This window comes from Eutrema salsugineum, unplaced genomic scaffold (assembly GCF_000478725.1).
Source record: "Eutrema salsugineum unplaced genomic scaffold, Eutsalg1_0 scaffold_9, whole genome shotgun sequence".
NCBI classification, from domain to species: domain Eukaryota; kingdom Viridiplantae; phylum Streptophyta; class Magnoliopsida; order Brassicales; family Brassicaceae; genus Eutrema; species Eutrema salsugineum.
The window spans coordinates 4,504,720-4,523,526 of NW_006256342.1; the positions used below are offsets into that span (position 1 = coordinate 4,504,720).

The 18,807-nt window shown below is 34.2% G+C and overlaps 3 protein-coding genes, 1 long non-coding RNA gene and 1 pseudogene across 5 annotated transcripts; 2 read left to right on the top strand and 3 right to left on the bottom strand.

Annotated features, from left to right (window-relative positions):
- The first annotated feature begins 1,083 nt into the window (after positions 1–1,083).
- LOC18007827 (protein NUCLEAR FUSION DEFECTIVE 6, chloroplastic/mitochondrial) lies at positions 1,084–2,375 on the top strand. Its single transcript, XM_006390834.2, has 3 exons — positions 1,084–1,299; positions 1,499–1,617; positions 2,137–2,375. The coding sequence occupies exons 1-3, from the start codon at positions 1,121–1,123 to the stop codon at positions 2,154–2,156; spliced, it is 318 nt and encodes a 105-aa protein (XP_006390896.1). The 5' UTR covers positions 1,084–1,120; the 3' UTR covers positions 2,157–2,375.
- A 2,758-nt stretch (positions 2,376–5,133) lies between these two features.
- On the bottom strand, positions 5,134–7,456 carry LOC18007814 (equilibrative nucleotide transporter 1). Of its 2 annotated transcripts, XM_024153758.1 has the most exons (3): positions 6,830–7,456; positions 6,092–6,748; positions 5,134–5,768 (listed from the first exon to the last, which is right to left on the bottom strand). In XM_024153758.1, exons 1-3 carry the CDS (start codon positions 7,383–7,385, stop codon positions 5,671–5,673), a joined length of 1,311 nt encoding a protein of 436 aa, XP_024009526.1. In that variant the 5' UTR covers positions 7,386–7,456; the 3' UTR covers positions 5,134–5,670. The 2 variants fall into 2 exon arrangements, with proteins under 2 accessions (XP_024009526.1, XP_006390897.1); XM_006390835.2 differs by lacking the exon at positions 5,134–5,768 and having other exon boundaries at positions 5,818–6,748; positions 6,830–7,454.
- A 2,023-nt stretch (positions 7,457–9,479) lies between these two features.
- On the top strand, positions 9,480–10,298 carry LOC112084100. The gene is made up of 2 exons (XR_002898067.1): positions 9,480–9,843; positions 9,987–10,298. It is a non-coding gene; the product is annotated as an uncharacterized LOC112084100 (long non-coding RNA).
- A 1,048-nt stretch (positions 10,299–11,346) lies between these two features.
- On the bottom strand, positions 11,347–11,745 carry LOC112084099. The gene has a single exon (XM_024152979.1). The coding sequence runs from the start codon at positions 11,636–11,638 to the stop codon at positions 11,441–11,443; it is 198 nt and encodes a 65-aa protein (XP_024008747.1). The 5' UTR covers positions 11,639–11,745; the 3' UTR covers positions 11,347–11,440.
- A 1,001-nt stretch (positions 11,746–12,746) lies between these two features.
- Positions 12,747–13,030, bottom strand: LOC112086820 (annotated as a pseudogene).
- Between the last annotated feature and the right edge of the window lie 5,777 nt (positions 13,031–18,807).

Consider the following 18,807-nt stretch of genomic DNA (forward strand, 5'->3'; position numbering starts at 1 on the left):
TATATAATTATTTTTAAAAAATTTACACCGATCACGTGGTTTTCATTACAAAAAAGGTGAATATAATAATGTATCATTGTACGAATCCGAAAGAGCGGCCAGTGAGGTGGGACTCAATAATAGAAACGAGGTTGTGTTATGAAATCACAAAGAACACAATAACGTATCTTCGTTTGGTTAACGTGATACGTATTTACAAGTTCACGGTTTTGTCAAAGATGTTATGACAATGTATCAGAGAGAAGATAGTAAAAGAGTTTGACCTCTGCGTGTGATCAGAGACCCACCCATCTCTCTCTCTATTGAAGTCTACCTGTTTCAACTAACTTAGTCCAAATCCATTATTGGCAAGAGAAATGGTGTTTTTATATGACATTAAAACCGTGAAATATCTATGAGGCCTACAAATGCATTAAGTGTTGTGTGATCAAACTCAACTTCAATATAGTTTCTGTGTGTTGTCCTTTTGCAGAGTTTTCACTTCATTCATTTTGGATATCTCTCTCTTTACTAAATGTGTTAAATTCTGTTTTTGGTTGGTTGAGATAATCAAAGACTAAATGCCAATTCCCATGTGAACTTTCACTCTGTTTCATACTTTCATCAAATCATCAATCCATTATCTATTACCATTCTAGTTTCCATGCACTCAGTTTCTATAGGACAATAACTCTTTTGCAAGTTCCATTAAACGAATAAGTATATTATAAGTTTCAAATGCTCTACACGATAAAACTAAACATGTCTATTTGCAAGATTTTGAATACAAAAGGTTCAAGTTTTAATTCAAATGTTATTACTGACAAGATTAACCTTTTACCAAAAAAAAAAAAAGATTCAAGATTCGAGAGTGACAAGCAACTGATAAAAATAGAAGGCCAGATGCTAACGGGTTATTGATTCCCGGTCGAACGAGATGATAACCGATTGGTTTCCAAAGCCAGATCTCAGTAGAAAGAAAGCCAGTCCGGTTCGTAATATTTGGTCTGTATTATGGGCCGAATTAGGCTTGTGATGCATCAAACCAATTTCGAGATCCGACCCGACCCGAGCTTAAACCTTCGCAAAATTCACAAATCGTCGTCGCCGAAGTTTTTGAGAGCCGCGAGAGAGATTAAACATGGCGGCCAACGGCGTGAGAAGGGCTCTTCAGTTATCGTCATCTTCCGGGAAAATACTCTTCGGTCGTTCATCAGCGGCATCTTCCGCTTCAAAGGTCGGGAAATCCGCGGGAATATCTTTCGCGAATGAATCATCTGCTTCGTCTCGCTCCTCACTTCGCAGACTCATAATCTCCAGGTTAAGCTTCGGAATCCTAGAGACTGAGTTTCTTAAAACCTTTATTCTTAGGAGATTTTCTCTGTATAGGCGATAGATCCGTTTTCAATGGCGAGGTAGTTGATTATTATGCAATTAGGGCTTTTCTCTGCATAAATTATTCCCTTTTCGCACGAAATGATATGAATTGATGAGAAATGTATGATTTGGCTGTGTTCAGGATCCCTGTGGAGATGAGTGTAGGGATATCACTTATACCTTTACATAGTGTCACTGCTTCAGCTTTGCTCACTTCATTGCTATCTCTTAGCAATCAAAGCTGGGGTTGCTTATCAGAAGGTATTTACTTTTCTTCTTAATCTTTTGATTTCATGCTTTGTATGCACCAAACTGTTTTATTAGCCTCTGGTCCAATAAGTTTGATTTTACAGCTCTTTATGATTGAGAACGAGGAAAAGTCGAATTAATCGCTGATGTATGTTTAGAAATGTAGCTGCATTCTGTTTCCATACTAGAAGTAGATGTATTTCTCAGTTTGTAAATAAGATTCCATAAGTGATCTGCTTGACATGCTAATATAAGTTATATCAAAGTGGCTGGGCTTTGTTTTTAGTTTTACCAAATTTAAAGTGGCTAGTGGTATTGAGTTGGAGTAAGTTGTTCTTTATCATACTATGGATCCAATGTGAGGCCTATCATTGTCTTTCCAGACGATCACCTTCCCTTTACCCTTATCCTGAAATGATGTGTTGATTCATATCTAAGTTGTATTGAACCAGTAGACCAGATTATCCAGAGCTGTTGGTCAATTTTGCTCACTGAGAAACCAATGTTTACTTTTGCGTTTGATATTTGCAGGATTTGCAACGACACTATAACATGGCCTGCAAGTTTTATTTCCTGGTTGGCAGTCCCGGCTCTGACCCATGGCTAAGGGAGCGACCGCCCTGGGTCCAACACCCTTTTTTTAATTTATGTTTCAAAACTTGATAAAAAAGGCACATGATCTATTTTTTTTTTTTTAAAGCAAACCCTTAGATCTGTTTATCTGTTTATCTAAACTTATTTTGCATTCTAAAAATCACAGATTTACAATATATTTTATTTTATTTTTGGTAATCAATATACTATAATAATACTAGACTCTTTTCTATGTGTTAACATATAAGATTTAAATGGTCCTCAAAGGAAAAAACAATTTCTAGCTACAAGAGTTATAATGTAATAATAAGTAATATGTGCAAAGTAAAATACACCAAAATTAAAATACATAGATACTACTAATTTTTTTTCATTTTGTCATAAAATACATAAAATAAGATAATTTTTTGACCTAATTTGAAAAAAAAACACGATCACAATTATTATCATAATGTTAACCGAAACAATGTTAGGCATTCGATGGAGCAGTTTATCTGCCAGTAGTTTACAAAGTTTTGTAGCGAAATTTAGAAACCTTTAAACGACCAAACCCAACATAACATCTCTCAAATTGATTAAATAACACTTCTCTAATTTACTAATGCATGATCATAATGCGTTAATTCCCAAAGAAACTCTAACACGAACCCAAAAACCATAACATATACATAAACCTATAACTCATCAATCATGAAGTACCTCACTGAATCGCGACTCAACTTAAACTTTGTTTTTTATTCGTTTTAAAAAAATCGACTCAAAACCTTGATTTATTTCGAAATTGGGTTTAATAATAATAATAAAAAAGAATTAGGTTTAATAACTTTCATTCCATTTACTTATTCTTAAAACTGATAAACTATTTTCATTTTTTGTCCTTTTTCGTTATATATGTTTGTTCTCTTTCGCAGGTCGAATTATCATATGACTTTTAATTAGTTTCAGGTGGAATGTTGGTTGAATTGTGTTTTGTCGGATCAATTTTGATTTCTCTTAATTTGTTTCGGGTTAGGTAATAATTGGGGCGGATTGTTTTCTTTTCAATTTGTGTCAAATTTTTTTTCCTAATTGTTTATTTAATGACAAAATAAATAGTTGTGATGTTAGCTATGTATTTTTTTGTTGTCGTTTATGTCAACATGCATGTGTTACTTTTTGGTGTAGTTATATGAATTATTATAGCTGACATCTAATATGAAAAATCATTAATACACATGAACTTCTTTTTTTAGACATCATTAATTTTCACACAATGTTTTGATAAACTAATTTTACTCAGACCCAAAAAAAAAAAATACTCAGTCCACAAAATATATTTTTCTTTCGTCTGTATTAATTTTTGCTATAGCCTCCTACAATCCTGATTATCATAAACATTATTTTGAAAAATTTAGAAAGAGACATAAACACATACTGAGAAATTGTTTATCATTGAGATTTTTCTATTTGTATAAGGAACTATTGATATGAAAGAGCATTTTAGTTTCTAATTTGGATAAGAAAATGTTGAAATGTAAATCATATATATGCTTAAAATTGATCTAGAAAAAAAACAGTACAATCCATGTACGAATGATACTAAAAACATATACAAATACATCAGCGCATAATCATTTAATACATTTACATTTAGTACTTGAATTTTTGTTATGTGTTTTGTATTTTGTTTAAGGTCACCAAAATTATTAAGACTGCCTTCAGCCGATTCCAATGTACCAAATTTGTAATCTGGTCCGGTTAGTCTCCATATCCGGTTTCGATTTGAAAAAGGAAAAGTGAAAACCCAACCAAAAAAAATTCTCTCGCCTGGTCAGATTTGTTCTCACAAATCATTATCATTCCCCAAACTCCATTGTCAAGCTCAAGTTACATGTGAGATTATTAATTGTCATATTCCAAGAAACGTGTTTTATTCCAAATGCATTTTGCAGTTTTTCTGAGAGGTTTGAGAAGTTTGAAGTACAAAAAAACACAAATCCTTGCTCTCTTCGAATGTTTATACTTTGTTTTGATTACTTAAACTTTTCTGCCCGGAAATAAACTGTTTATTTTGCTTAAGATTTTATTATTTCAATAAACTATCCTGACCTTTATAATTTTACGTATAAATATAATCTGATTGTCACAACAATTTTCAGTAAACATCCAAATGCAATATTAGAGGTAGAAACATATGATGGAAGCTTCATTTACTAGAACTAGTTAATCTTTGCTTCAATCTTTGCCTCAATCCTTTACCAGAAGAATTTGGTTCCTCATACTACACAACTTCATCGTTAGGCTTTCTGGATCGATTTGTTGCATGTAAATATTCGTGGAGGAACGTAGTTCGCCGAAATAAGAAATGAAGATTTTCATGAGGATGTCAAACGCTTCGTCACTGCCATCGACAAGCTCTGTTTCCATGGTGGACAAAAATAGAGTTCAGGAGGAATCATGTTCTCTATCTGTCTCTAGCGTGTGAGATGATGATAAACATGCTCTTTGAGAAAAAAAAAAGCAATAATTGCAAAAAAAACCCCACAAGTTTTAGATTTCACATGAGGGGTTTTGTATTTGAGTTTTGTTTGGTTGTTGCTCCACACAATTTTGTTATCAAAATAAAGCCTAAGAAAAAACAAAACAAAAAAAGTGATTAAGAGAAATTTCGGCAACACAATATGTAGTATGAAAAACTTAGGATCATGACTTGTTCTACTTGAGATGTGTGATTCTCGAGTAACCAAATTGATTAATTTTTGGCATAGTTCATGAATGTTGCTGGTGTCAATCTCATTTGTTACTCAAGATAGTTTATATTATTATTATTTGAGAAAAAAGCTGAAAATATTATGGTGCTGATCAATGTTTGACAATATAGGTATAGTAAAATTAAATAAATGAAAACAAAAAACAAGAGATTAAAAAAAAAGTGAATATTTGCTTTCGGAAAGTTCAAATTAAAAAACGATTATAGAATTACAGTATAGTGTTTGGTAATAGAGATAGTAGGAGAGAAAAATTATTAATATTTCTAACACATGCTAAGTGCTGCTGTGTTTTTTCAGTAGAGAGTCCGGCGATGCTGAGGAAAGTTGTGCTGTTCCGTCGGCTTCAAAGTTTCCGAGAAGTAGAAGTGTCTGTGATAGAGAATCGAAAAGGAACAATGCATCAGCTTCTGTTCTTACCCTGTTCAAATCCTCTGTAGGAACATTTGTGTGTTCTTCGTTGCTTTGATCATATGTATTGATCGTACACTGTAGATAATGGTTTGTTCAAGACAGAGCTTGTTTCTTGATTGCAGCTTTTGCAGAGGCTGAAGGAGAGGTTCCATCGTCCACATCAAAGAAGACGACCAAACCCTTAAAGATACTAATCTACCAGGAAGGCTCAACACACTAAGCACGGTGATTCAAACTTGATAGCTTTGATCGGGGTTTCGAACTTGTGGCTCAGCAAGTTGATTGAAGTTACATCTTTCTTGAGGCTCAATTACTCAATCTTCTTCGGTGTTAATTTGGTGACAGGAAGCAACTCAGTTTCAGGAGACGGCTCAGAAAATTGCCCTTCAGGCATTGAAGACAAAGGGTCTGATAGCAAAAAAGAGACAGATTAGTCCATCCAAAAGCATCGAAGATCACTAGAAAGCTCAGAATCAAATTGAAGAATCCTTGAACCATATTACACTTGACCTTAGCTATACTTCAGCTAAAAGTCTATTGTGTTCTTGGTGTGAAAAAGGTATAATAAGAAGTAAAAAACAAATGATTCACAAATCGATGAAGCTGAGTTTGTACAAGCTCAAAGAATACAAATACAGATAACAAGCTTTGGCAGAATCAGATGACCCAAAACCAAGCCAAGACAGACCCAGAAGCCAAACCAATAACCAAGAACAGCACACTGACGATACCTGCTGTCTCAGAGTGTTGCAGTGGAACAGATTTTGGAGTCAGAATCATCAGGACGCTTGTCAAGTACCCATTAGTGAGTCCCAATAAGCATGTCAGTATAGCTACAGGAATCTCGGTCCTTAGAAACATTGGACCGTGCAAGCAACCCCAGAAGAGAGGGTAAAACAATAGCCTAGCAATGCAACCACCAACAGCGATTTTCTCATCTCCAAGCATGAAAACAGCGGTCAAAGACTTCCCAACCAAGTCAAACACGTTGAAGGCTGCGATAAGTAGAACAGGGAACCAATCTTTGAGAAGCTCAGAATGAACATCCTCGGTAATGTAGCCAGGGAATATCGACAACGTGACAATGTATATGAGAACGATCCCGAAACCATGAGACTTAACTCTCGTCACGATCTGCCAGAGTGTTTTCCTCCACGCCGGTCCGGTCAAAGAACCTTTATCTTGACTCTCTTTGAGCAGTGCTTGAGCCTTGCGCTCTTCATAGTACTTGATCACGGGAAGTCTATGCGCTACGTTGTAGGACACAGCACAGATCACCATCACAACAATTCCCACAGCAAAGTAAAGATTCGCACTTTTTCTTAACCCATCAGGATCTTGAGGATACACAGCTTTAGTCAAGATCCTCAATAGTGAAACAAGAACACCTACAAAAACCTAAGTTATTCCAACAACATCGATTCTGCATTTTTGATTTTTCCTAATAAGGTAGAAAAGAAAAAGGTTACCGGAGCCAGCAGTTCCGGCGATAATAGCTTGAGTATACCTCTCAGGCATTTCACCAGCTACGCCGATTAGACCTCCCTGCATAAGAGCATCGGCGACACCGGAGAGCCCAAGTGCGACGGAAGTGATATCGAATCCGGCGTATAAACCGACTTGCCCCTTGATATAGACCAGATCCAAAACAGGAACCACAAGCAAAGCGATTACGAAGAGTAGCAGACCGAGATTGATCCTGAAGCTAGCGAGGCTCTTGTGCGCGTAGAACACGACGATAACGAGAAGACCGATAAGTCCGACGAGCATGTAAACAACGGCGAAGATCCGATCTACGGCGGTGGAAGGGTAGAGGTAGGAGAAGTAATCGACGGCGGTGATGAAAGCGTTCCATGGGAGGAGAAAGCCAACGCCGAGCGTGAAGTAGATGATGTAAGCCAAGTGGAAGGAATCGGAAGGGGTTTTGCCGGTGGTTGATTCTCCGTGAGGATTGTGGAGAAGAGAAGTCTCGGGTCCTGGTTCCGGGTCGGTTACGATATCGGCGGGGTTTCCGGCGGAGCCCATCGGAATTTTGAGGATTTTTTTTGTTTTTGGAAATTCGTTTGACTTGTGGAAGTTAATGCGTAACCGTAACGGAGAGATAGTTTGCTATACGGTGTCGTATACTACTGGCTAACCAATTATTGGTGGGAGCATTCAGGGGGCAAAATATCCGTTATATTGTTATATTTGATTCGATTTGTTATTTGTCTCGATTTGATCCGAAAAATCCGGATATCCGTAATTTTATGGAGCAAAGCAAATAATAAAATTCAATATCCGTTAAAAACGGAGCAAATCACAAATACTAAAAAAAATTAACACGGATATCCGCTCCGCTCCGGTATAAATATATATGTATATAAAAATAGATAATAATTCATACAAAGTGTATAATTATTATATATATGTAATTTTTGTGAATTTTTGTTTATAAATTTGATTATTATAAATATTAAAACTTAATAAGTTAAGAAAAAATATTTTTTTAAGAAAATATTATCATTTTTAGCTAAATTTTGAATTTTTTTTAATTTTTACTTTAAATATATTACTATTTAAATATTTTTATGGACCGGATCGAATATCCAGCAAATATTGAAATTTTTGGCGGATATCCGGAAAATATTGAAATTTTTGGCGGATATGGATCGAAAAAGTGATTATCCGGACGGAGCGGAGCGGATCACGGATATCCCAAAATCCAGGATATCCGCTCTGCGTCCACCCTAAGCTTACACCCACAATTGGATCATTTATTAGTTTTGTTTATTTTCTTGGTAAACAATTTATTTTCTTGGTTAATGGTCCTAAATCGTGCATTTGTTAAATGTTACTAGTTTATTACTGTCTTCTATATTTGTTTTAGATGATATTGAAAGTAAATATTAAACTTGGTTAATTTGCAGGCTGAACACAATATACAAGTCATTTATGCATGCACACTATTTTCTAGATGGTGAACACATGTGACCGATCTGTCGATCTAGCTAACCACCCAAAATGGAATAATTCTCAAAATTACAAATTCGAACCTATTAATTGATCATATATGTGATTCACGAGTGTGGCCTATATATTGTGATCAAAAGTTGTATAATAGATTACCAAATTACTATAAACCTATATTATGTCATGGATTACCACGTGGTGCATGCATGGCTGTTCTTCTCTGTAATGGAAATGTCTATGGTCTTATATTAAATGCTTTCCATATACCATATTGTACAAACTAAAGGCAGAACATTTGTATAAGTACGTTTGACGAATCCTTCTCCTTAATTATTATTGGTTTTTGATGTGTATTTGATTTTTTTTTTAAAAAAAAAAAACGCTGCATCCTAGATGTAAAAACGTTGTTTTGTTTTGTGTGAATAAAATTTAACATTCATTAAAGAAAAAAAATGCACTCCATATTTCCTATCAAATGATTTGAAGTAACATACTCTAAACATAAACATAGCCCATATTTATAGTTAAACAAATGCTACACGAATGCTACACGAGACGTGTTCGAAGCTCGAGCAAGGCACAGAGAAGAGAGAGAGAGAGTCAATGAAATCAAAGACAAACATAAACATAGCCCATATTTATAGTTAAAGACGCATATTGTAAACATAAACTCTTAATGGAGGAGACGCAGCACTGACATCTACATAATTCGTAATGATTAAACATCCATGCTACTCGAACCTAAAATCTTAGAGGGATCTTTTGTTTATTGGACATAATTCAAATTTGTTCTAAATAAGAAATCTCGTTTAATAGCAATTTTACGGGTACTAAAAAAAATTGAATTGCTTATACGGTGTTTTATGAACTTGGAAGTGCACTACTACAAGAAAACATGTTATATTACAACCAAATTTTCCACCAAAATTTTGGTTGAAAAAATAATCAACCGTTTTCCAGCCAAAATACCACGATTTAGTGATTTGGTGGAAAAATTGTTGCTTATTTGCAACCGAATATATTAATTGAAATTTGGTGGGAAATTTGTGACCGATTACCCATTAAAATAAATTCGTCAGTTTTTACATAGGATTTTCGTAAAAAAATCAATCGCAAATTTACCATTGATTTTTTCTTTGGAAAATTTTCCACCAATTTCCCGCCGATATTGATATTTTAAATACTAATAATTTTCTTCGAAAATCGGTGGCAAATTTGCCATTAATTTCCAACCCATTTCCGACCACCACAGTTTATTAAACCTAGATCTGAAATTGTTTATCCTTATAACCCCCAGCCGCCTCATTAATGGACCATCTCTTCTCCAACGACGAAACACCGCTGATCTACACCACTTGTCCGTCCGCTCATCTCCAGTTACTCCTCTCTAATTGTTTGGTGTGGTTCCTTTCCTCCTCCTTCTCGATTTCTTTCGTTTTCTTTTTTTTTTAGACATCATCTTCTCTTCTTTTTCTTCCTTATCTTTTCCCATTTGTATGTGCCACTTCCATTTGTCGTGATCTTTCGGAAGGTTAGCTTTGTTAATTTATTGTCATTTTGTTTGGTTTAGGGGTAGATTATATGGGATTTAACCAATAAATTGTGTTGTTTATAAGATTATATTGAAAATTTCCCTTCTGTGTTAAATAAAGCTAGTGTGTACATTTTTTACAGAACCACCAAAAGAGCACAAACACGACTCATCACCGGAACATTACCTAAAAAGCACAAATTTTAATATTTTATATTTTTAATTTTTAATTTATTTTAATTTCTATTATTTCTCTGTATTTTTTTTAGTTTTGCTGTATTTTCCTTTTTTATATTTTTTAATTAAATTTATCTATTCCGTTGGAATTCGGTGGAAATCAATGGATTATTTTCCCATCAATTGTCAACGAATATTTCCGACCGTATTTTCGACCAATATTTTGGTAGAGAATTTCCCACCGCCTTCCGACTATTTTCAATTTGCAATGAACGATTTTCCACCACTTTTATTTCGTTAGAAAATGGTTGGTAACATTCATTTCCCACCAATTTATAACGGGTATTTCTGTGGTATTTTGATATGTTTTCTTGTAGTGGTGGTCATACCACATTTATTTGTATTTTCTTAATTATAATTTTGAAAAGTACAAACGTGGTCAAGTATTAAATATTTTTTTTCATATGATTTATATCTTGAAATCTATTGATATCAAGAAGAAAAATAAATATGACTTACAAACAAAAATTTTACCATCCATATTTTTTGAAGGGCTCTTGGCCTTCCCCTTTAAAATAGATCCCATCATCTCTAGCATCCCAGAAGTAAAGTTTACCAAATTTAAGAAAATAAGGAGATTCTTTATATGATGTTATTTGTCTAACAAATGTAAAGTTCGCACTCGAAATGAGTTCCACCGAGATGAGAAAGAGATGAAGTTTTCCAAATTCTATCATAACCCGAGATAGATTCATACCCGTGGTCTAAATCTGAATCTGTGGATAGACATCCTTTGGTGACTAGAGTTCATAATTGGGAAGAGGTGGAGCAGCATATTCTCTTATGGGTAATATCAAAGTGTTGAACCATTTCTGCAAATTAAAAATGTCATTTTGCCGGTATAGTATTGATGTTTAGAGAGGGTCATTGTATTTTATAAACATGAAAGAAGGCAAACAAACTCAGGAAGCTTGATGGGAGAATAGGTAGCAAACCGGAATCGAATTAGATTGATATTCTCACTTTTAAGTTTTAGCATTATTTAATGTTTTGCTTTTGCTTAATTTGGTTTGGTTTCAACCATTCACCCATATTTTGTGATGTAAATAAACAAAATAAAGTTCCATTCTCTAAATTTCCAGTTTGGGTATCTAATCAGTTCATTAAGTGACAAAAAACCAGTTCATTATAAAAAAGTTGGAAACTTCTGTTTTAATATAATTAATTAACATGTATAGGTTGATTGTTGCTGATAGGGAATACTTCGTAACTCGACGTAAGGAAAAGTAAAAAGAAGCAAATAAAGACTGAACATGAACCATAAAACGAGAGGTAAATCTCATTTATTTAACGATACTGATTCATCATAGGAGCATAAACAAAGAAGTGTTTACACTTTATTAACTAGTAAAACAAATTTTCACTTATTTGCCTTCTCCTTGGCATGGAGATTGTCAAAATAAGCCTTAGTGTTGGCCTCAAAAGCATCCCTAGGGATATTAGCAGAACCACCAGAACCAGGTGCAACCATATTGCCTGAACCAGAAGCATTGGCACTGCTTGAACCGGTGCTCTGTGCCACAGAGCCAGCTTTGGCGCCTACGTCTTTCTTGTCCATTTTCTCTTCTATCTCGTGAAATGTGAGATTGGTTAATATGAGAGTAAAATGAGATTTTTTGGTTTTGTAGTGATAACAAATGTAATTGAGAGGTGGGGGAATTTATAGATGGGATTTGTTCAAAGTAGTCAAACTATCCCAAGATTAACACCATTTTGGTATCGTGAAAAGCATTTTTTTTAAGTTAAATTTGCAAGAGAAATTGAACTGGAAACGGGTACGAGACTGTCTTGGAAAGCTACAAGGGAGATTAAAATGTTTTCGAAAATTGTATATACGTATTTCAATTTTCAACATAAATTTCTTCACTTTTTTTTGCCTCTCCGTGGTCAACTCATAGTCAGAGACAATCGACTTCAACTTTCAATACTCCAGTATCTATATTAATTTAATTTTCAGGGAACACATATACGTATCAGATTCTCAAATATCCAATATCTACTATTTTTTTTCCCGACAACTGAGAAATTTTCGAGAGAAAAATATTATGCCTTCCCCATCAAAATTAGAATGAATTAGGAACCGTTGACATTCCATGAAATAATTTGATCTATAAGCAGTTTGCGTTAAGTAATTTTGCCAGACAATTTTCTCATAAGTATTAGATGTGAATCTTGTAAACGTAGAACGGTAGAAGATAGATGTTTGGACTGTTTTATTTATCTGTATTGTATTTTAGTATCTCTTGCAAAATATAACAATTTTGTGAATTGGACATCTTTATATAATTTATCTAATTTGAAATATATATTCGACTAGCGAGTTGAGATTGGACTAAGAATCTAATTTGAAATTTATCTAAGTATTGCTTTATCAATAGCTTTCCTCGTTTAGCCCATACGGTTGGGAAAGCAGAACATCTCGACAAAGATCACTCTGTCCACAAAACACAAAACTTGTTGAACAGATGAGACTAGGGTTTTCTTCACGCCGTAAGTGATGGCTAAACAATTTATTCCTTACTGATTTGCATTTAAGAAAGAACAAGTCATACAATCGAATAACTTGCAGATTCTAATGCCAAGTGACCAAGATGGATTAACGGTAGCATAACAGAATGCATTTGCACCCCATAAATTATGGAACCATAAGAGAATAACGTAGAGAAATAACTCATTTTATTTAGATAATAGATCACCATAGGAGAATCTCATTATAGGGAAGCATAAACAAAACAAGGTGCTTATGCGTTTTACTCTTATGGAACAATTTTCACTTATTTGCCTTGCCCTTGGCATGAAGGTTGTCAAAATAACCCTTTGTGTTTGCTTCAAAAGCATCTCGAGGTATCTGAACCGCACCTCCAGTCCCCGCCGCCACCATATTTCCCGAACCAGACCCATTGCCACCGGTTTGTGCTACATTTCAAGATTTTCCGCTATTCTTGTCCATTTTCTTATTCTCTTGAAGATGTGAGTTTAGTTAGTTTGTGGAGTGAAGTGAGTTTTTGTTTTGGAGTGAGATCAAAAATGTAGAAGAGGTGGGTGAATTTATAGATGGGATTTGATCAAAATAGTCAAATCAACACTTCCCAAGATTCTATCGATGAAAACATTTTTCGTTTTTAATCAATCGTACGGGAAATTGAATTGGAAAATGGCAAGAGTCTTGTCTTGGAAAAGCTACTTGGGGTGACCAATGACACTTGGAAATAACAATTAAGTATATGATTTTACTTGTTAAATGCAGTAGTTTAATGTTGAAAACACCGTACAGTAAAATCCATGAACACTTTTTTCATCTGTAGTTTTTTTTTTTTTACCCATTTTCCAGTTTACGCATAATACATAGTATATGATCACTTACTGTACACAAACATACGAGTTCTTATGTACACATACATATAGACATATATCTACAAGATTAAGGCTTATCTCTCTTATCTTTATTCTTTGCTTTTGTGTGTAATGTCTATCTTCTTTAGCTTTTAATCCAAATTATAAAGAAACAATATACAGAGTTCTTGAGACAGAATAAAATCATTCTGTTTTCTCTATTAGCTTTATATCATATGCTTGCAATATCTCCAAAGCTGTGCGTATCACCACAAAACCCCAAACACAACAAATCAACATCATCGTGTTCATCTGCAAACACATCGCTAGTTTTGAAGCGGAATTTCAAAGTTACCTGGCAAATAGAACCTATGGTTCGAGAGGCCTTAGGACATCTCCAACCAGGATACTCATGGTTGGGGTTTATAGGTATTTTATATTAGTTTTTTTTTTTTGAACAGTAGTCATCTCCAACCAAAATATAACCTCCAACCCTGAACTCATGTTTTGGGGATCATCAGAAAAAATTTCATATACAAGTTGATTGAATCAACCCACAATCACAACAAAAAAAACATATCTATAGTTCTTATGATATAAACCGAACCTGTAGTGCTTTGAATACATATCTATAGTTCTTTTATCCTCTTTGTTATAGACTTCAAATTGGATAAAGACACGAAAGTGTAGAGTTTGCAGATTTTCACCAAGAGTCAAAAAAAAAAAAAGAGGATCAAGACATTCAAAGCCGAAGCTAATAAACCATGAAAAGAATGCAGTCAGAAGACAAGTTTCCTTCTGATCTCTGCTGAAGCATATGTACGCCAAGTGTAATGGGTCAGTGCTGGATGTACGCTAAGTATAACTTTATATTGACAATAGTAAGATGCTTGAAGAACATCCTCCAAGCGTTTGATATTCCATTCTACCAAAATCATATTCCAAAATCATATTCCATTCACTATCTTTTTAATATCCCCGCATTTAGCATAAAACCCAATTAGAGTGTTATTCACACTACTCTTGTTTCAGACCGGCTCTAATTGCACGAGCATGAAGTTCTCTGCCTCTTATTAAGTAACTGGAATCAGTACAAGAGCTTAAAAGCGTTGAGAGGGTAAAGCTATCAACCCTCACTCCATTGACTCTGTTCATCTCATAAAACAAACTGAAAGCTTTATCAGACATGCCATCTTTCACCAAACTCCAAATCACATTGTTCCACGAAGCCACATCTCTGTGAGGAATTTCATCAAACAACTGAAGCACTTCATCACTCGAAGACCCAGGGTGCTTAGCGTACAAGCTCATCACCGAATTACCAACATACACAGAATTCAGAAACCCTGATTTGACTATCAAACATGAATCTGAATACCCAGCGAGAATCGACAGAGAAAATTAAGGAAGAAAATTGGAAAACGAAGCAAAAATTTTTTAAAACGAAAGAGATTCTCTGTTTCAGGAATTTTTTTTCCTTCGCACACAAGCCTATTAAAAAACGTCACGTGTCCAGTGGTATCCGAGTCATACGGGTTTATCAGACTCACTCTACTCATACGTATCACTGAATTTGGGCTTATTTTTTAATTTTTAAATCGAAAAAGAAAACAAGGGCCCACTTATAATACTCTGGTGAGCTCCCGTTGGAGATGGCCTTAAGACTCCTCTTGTCTTGATCTTGTCTTCAATCAACAGCTGCAACAAAAAAACACCAGAATCCTATGTTTAACAGAGTGGAATACTCTTATAAAATAGTATTAAAGAGGGTAATTAGAGGTTGGATATTTGCTACCTGACTTTTATTCACGAGTACTAAAATTACAATACCTTTAAGGCTTTTACTCATAAATAGTAGAAATATAGTATTCTTTACCCGACTTTAAAATCACGAAATTTTTTTTTTGTAGACAGGTACAAATTGGATAGCGGATCGAAGACGAATAAAGGAATATCAGTGTTGTCCTAGTTGCTACATGTTCAAAAAAGAGTGAAAAAATTATTTCATTTGTTTTGGATAAAGGAAATAATTTATTATTTCATTTGTCAGCGGAGTGGATGGATGGTCATGCAAATGTGGGTCAACGGAGAAACAGGTGGGGCCTATTACCGATATTTTTTTATTGTTATATGTAATTATCAGTGCTAAAAAAATTGCTAGGCGGTAGGCTCGCGGACGGGCTTCGACTAGCGCCTAGATCGAAAATCGATGATTAATCGCTGATTAATCGGTGATTAATTTTTTGATTAATTTATATTATATTTATTTTTTAATTATTTATATTAATCTTTTTAAAATGATTTTGGAACTTGAACTCGCTTATATTTTATTTTGATTTGATTTCATTGTAATTTAGTTGAATTGAAATTGTTAATTAGGGATTAGGTCATCAAAATCATTAATTGGTTAAGTATTGAATGCGATGTCGTTTTTAATTGGGAAAGAAAAACAATTAAACTGATTTTGGGTCGATTTTAGAAAAAAATATAGAAATTTTATTAATAAAGTTGGACCAATTTGAAATTTTTGAGATTTTTTTGGTTGATTTTCAAAAATTAGGCGATAATTTTGTTTTTTAATCGATTTTAGGCGGTTTTAAATGGTTTTAAGCGGTTTTAGGCGGTTTTAGACGGTCTTAGAAACGTTACCTAGCACCTAGTCGGGGTGGTCATCCATCGTCTAGCGCCTAGACAACCGACTAGGCGGCTAGACGGCCCAGTTTTTGAACAGGGGTAGTTATGGATCAGAATAGAAAATAATATATGCTACTGTTTCAATGGGCCTTAATAAAACATATCGGTTTGGGCTTACATCATCGGCCGTCCATAATAGTTGGTTATCCATCAGATTGCGTACACGTGTCTTTTTATATTGTCCACGTCTGGCGTCATAATTATACAAGACGTTGACCATCTTATACACGTGTGTATATGTGTTCACATCGACCGTTACATCACAATATTATGGCATCCTCAATGGGATTCCCCTAAATTTTTAATTAATAAAATTTTAAGAAGAGAGAAAATGTGGAAGAGGAGAGAAGATCGAAGAAGAGAGGAAGAGAGGAGAGAAGAGAGAGAAAGAGAGAAGGTGGAAAAAAAAAAGCCAACCAATAAAACCTTAACACATCCCTGATGAATCCCATAAAAGAGACCTTAACACATCCCTGATGAATCCCATAAAAGAGAGTCTTTAAAAAATTTTGGAAAAAACCTGTAAAAAAAAATTTACCGTTTTACTTTTATTTTAATACAATAATTTTATGAACTTCTCTTTAAGAAACAACATTGGAGGTGCTCTTACATCACCAACTAAACATGAATTTTTTTGTTCGGTTTAGATTAAAAAGTATGACCATTTTAATTATATTTTGAATTTTCGTGATAAATTTTACTTACATATGACAATTTTATTATTTATTTTATATGTTTGATTTTATGTCGTTCTCCACTCCAATTTACGTACTTATTATATCCGTCGTGAGATACATGATAACATGAATTGCCACTTGCATCTTTTCCTAGCATACTAATTCTTGGACGACGATCGAGGATGATAAATCACTTTGAAAACATATTATTGTACACCGTTCTTTTTTTTGCAAATCTACTGCTTTAAATTATATATCAGCTTTAGAAATAACTTATATACATAGTGGATTTTAATTTTAATTCAAGTGAAAGATGCTGTTAAGGTTTTACTTTTCCAACAGTATATAGTAGTAAGGTTAATTTAAGCAGTATATATATGTAGATTTTTTTCTTACTAACTAGTTATCCGATATATTTTTTTTTGTTAACTAATTTATCCTATATTGTTTGTAAAGTAACTGATATATTAACCGATATATATGTAGAAAAGAAAATAACAAACATATAGATGGGTGCTTGTATACATTGAAAATGTCTTAATGACAAGATGCTAATGAGTATTGATCCGAAAATATTGTTGTCGGATGCGATTATCATAAGATTTGTCGGCTTAGAGGATTGTTATTTTAAAATAATTAGGTTATTATTATATCTGGGATAGTTTTATGTGGCTCTAAATGCTTCCAACGTCTTATAAAAGGAAAAAAATAATCAAAAGGCGTGTAGATAAATGTAATATGATAAACGATATAGGCCAACAATATGGAGGCGAACGTTTTGTAGGGTGAAAAATCGTCATGTGGATGTATCCGATAAAAGGAAAATATTTTGTCAATAAAAAAAACACGTGAAAATTTAGAAATATTCGTTTGTGTTCTCCAAGTATTCAAGATATTATTAACGCAGTATTTAGATCATAAATTTAGGTAAAAACAAAAAAAAAATAATCAGAAAGCATAAAAATTAAACATTATTATATCATAATTTATTATTTTTGAGCTTTAATAATAATATAGAAAAAAGTTAAATCTTCTTTATCAAGCACGTTTTTATAAAACAAGTCTCTCTTTCAAAAAAAAACTCTAACCTTTTCGTTTTTCTTCACTCTTTCGCCTCTCCGATTACCAGCACTTTTTGTCGGTGTCGTGAGAGGGCTTCTTTTTCTTTGCCTGTGGTTAGGCCTCAGCTCTGGTTCTTTTGGTGGCTTTGTCATGCTTTCCGGCGAGGTGGCTTTGAGTTGTCGATGGTGGAAGGTGGAAGTCGCCTGCAGATCCAGATCTGACGAGGACTAGGGTTCGGTGATGCTTCCTCTTTGGCTTCCGTCGGAATCCTCGACGTCTCCGCTGTTATAGTTCTGGTGCTGCTCAGCCGTCGTCAAGGTGGAGATGCGAGCCTATGGGTTGCCGAGATGCGTTAAGGATTGTTGAGTAAGCTCGCTTTTTTGAAGACATCAGCGGGTTTTGAAAAGAATTCTTGGAGGAGTTGATTTAGGGCATTCGCGGAGTGATGGCGTCTTCTTTGGTTGCAGGTTTTTGCGATTAGGGCTTCTCGTTTTCCACCCAATTTTACAGATTTTGCCTTTTTGGATCGGGTTGTGTCTTTCCAGGTTCATTATAGGTTACAGATAAGGTTTTCTCACTTATTTTTTTTTTTTCCTTTCTAGACTTTTAGTATTTAATTTCAAATCTGCTTAGGTTTAATATGTGTAATTGGAAAAAACAAAAGAATTTTGATATGACAATCCTTTAACAAAAAAATATATATAGAAAAAAAGATAAGAATATTTTGGAGTTAGAAGGGAAAAGAGTTGATGACAAAAATAAATCAAAATATGTAGTTTAGTTCTAGTGTCGTCAACATGTCATTATCTAGATTTAAAATATACCTGATGATAAAACAAGCTGATTAAATTAGAGCTCCACCAAATAATGATGTCATCGGCGGCTAGGTAAGTCACTATATATATTTGTTACTAATTAAAAGCAACATTGTAGATGTTAACGTAATCACGGTCGTAATATG

Bases quoted from the DNA above. Each gene is read 5' to 3' on its own strand.
- LOC18007827 (XM_006390834.2), top strand. From the start codon at position 1,121: ATGGCGGCCAACGGCGTGAGAAGGGCTCTTCAGTTATCGTCATCTTCC. The intron at 1,300-1,498 runs GTTAAGCTTCGG...GGCTGTGTTCAG, and splicing joins CGCAGACTCATAATCTCCAG to GATCCCTGTGGAGATGAGTG. The intron at 1,618-2,136 runs GTATTTACTTTT...TGATATTTGCAG, and splicing joins CTGGGGTTGCTTATCAGAAG to GATTTGCAACGACACTATAA.
- LOC18007814 (XM_024153758.1), bottom strand. From the start codon at position 7,385: ATGGGCTCCGCCGGAAACCCCGCCGATATCGTAACCGACCCGGAACCA. The intron at 6,749-6,829 runs GTAACCTTTTTC...AGGTTTTTGTAG, and splicing joins CGCCGGAACTGCTGGCTCCG to GTGTTCTTGTTTCACTATTG. The intron at 5,769-6,091 runs GTATCGTCAGTG...TTTTGCTATCAG, and splicing joins GCAACACTCTGAGACAGCAG to ACCCTTTGTCTTCAATGCCT.
- LOC112084099 (XM_024152979.1), bottom strand. From the start codon at position 11,638: ATGGACAAGAAAGACGTAGGCGCCAAAGCTGGCTCTGTGGCACAGAGC.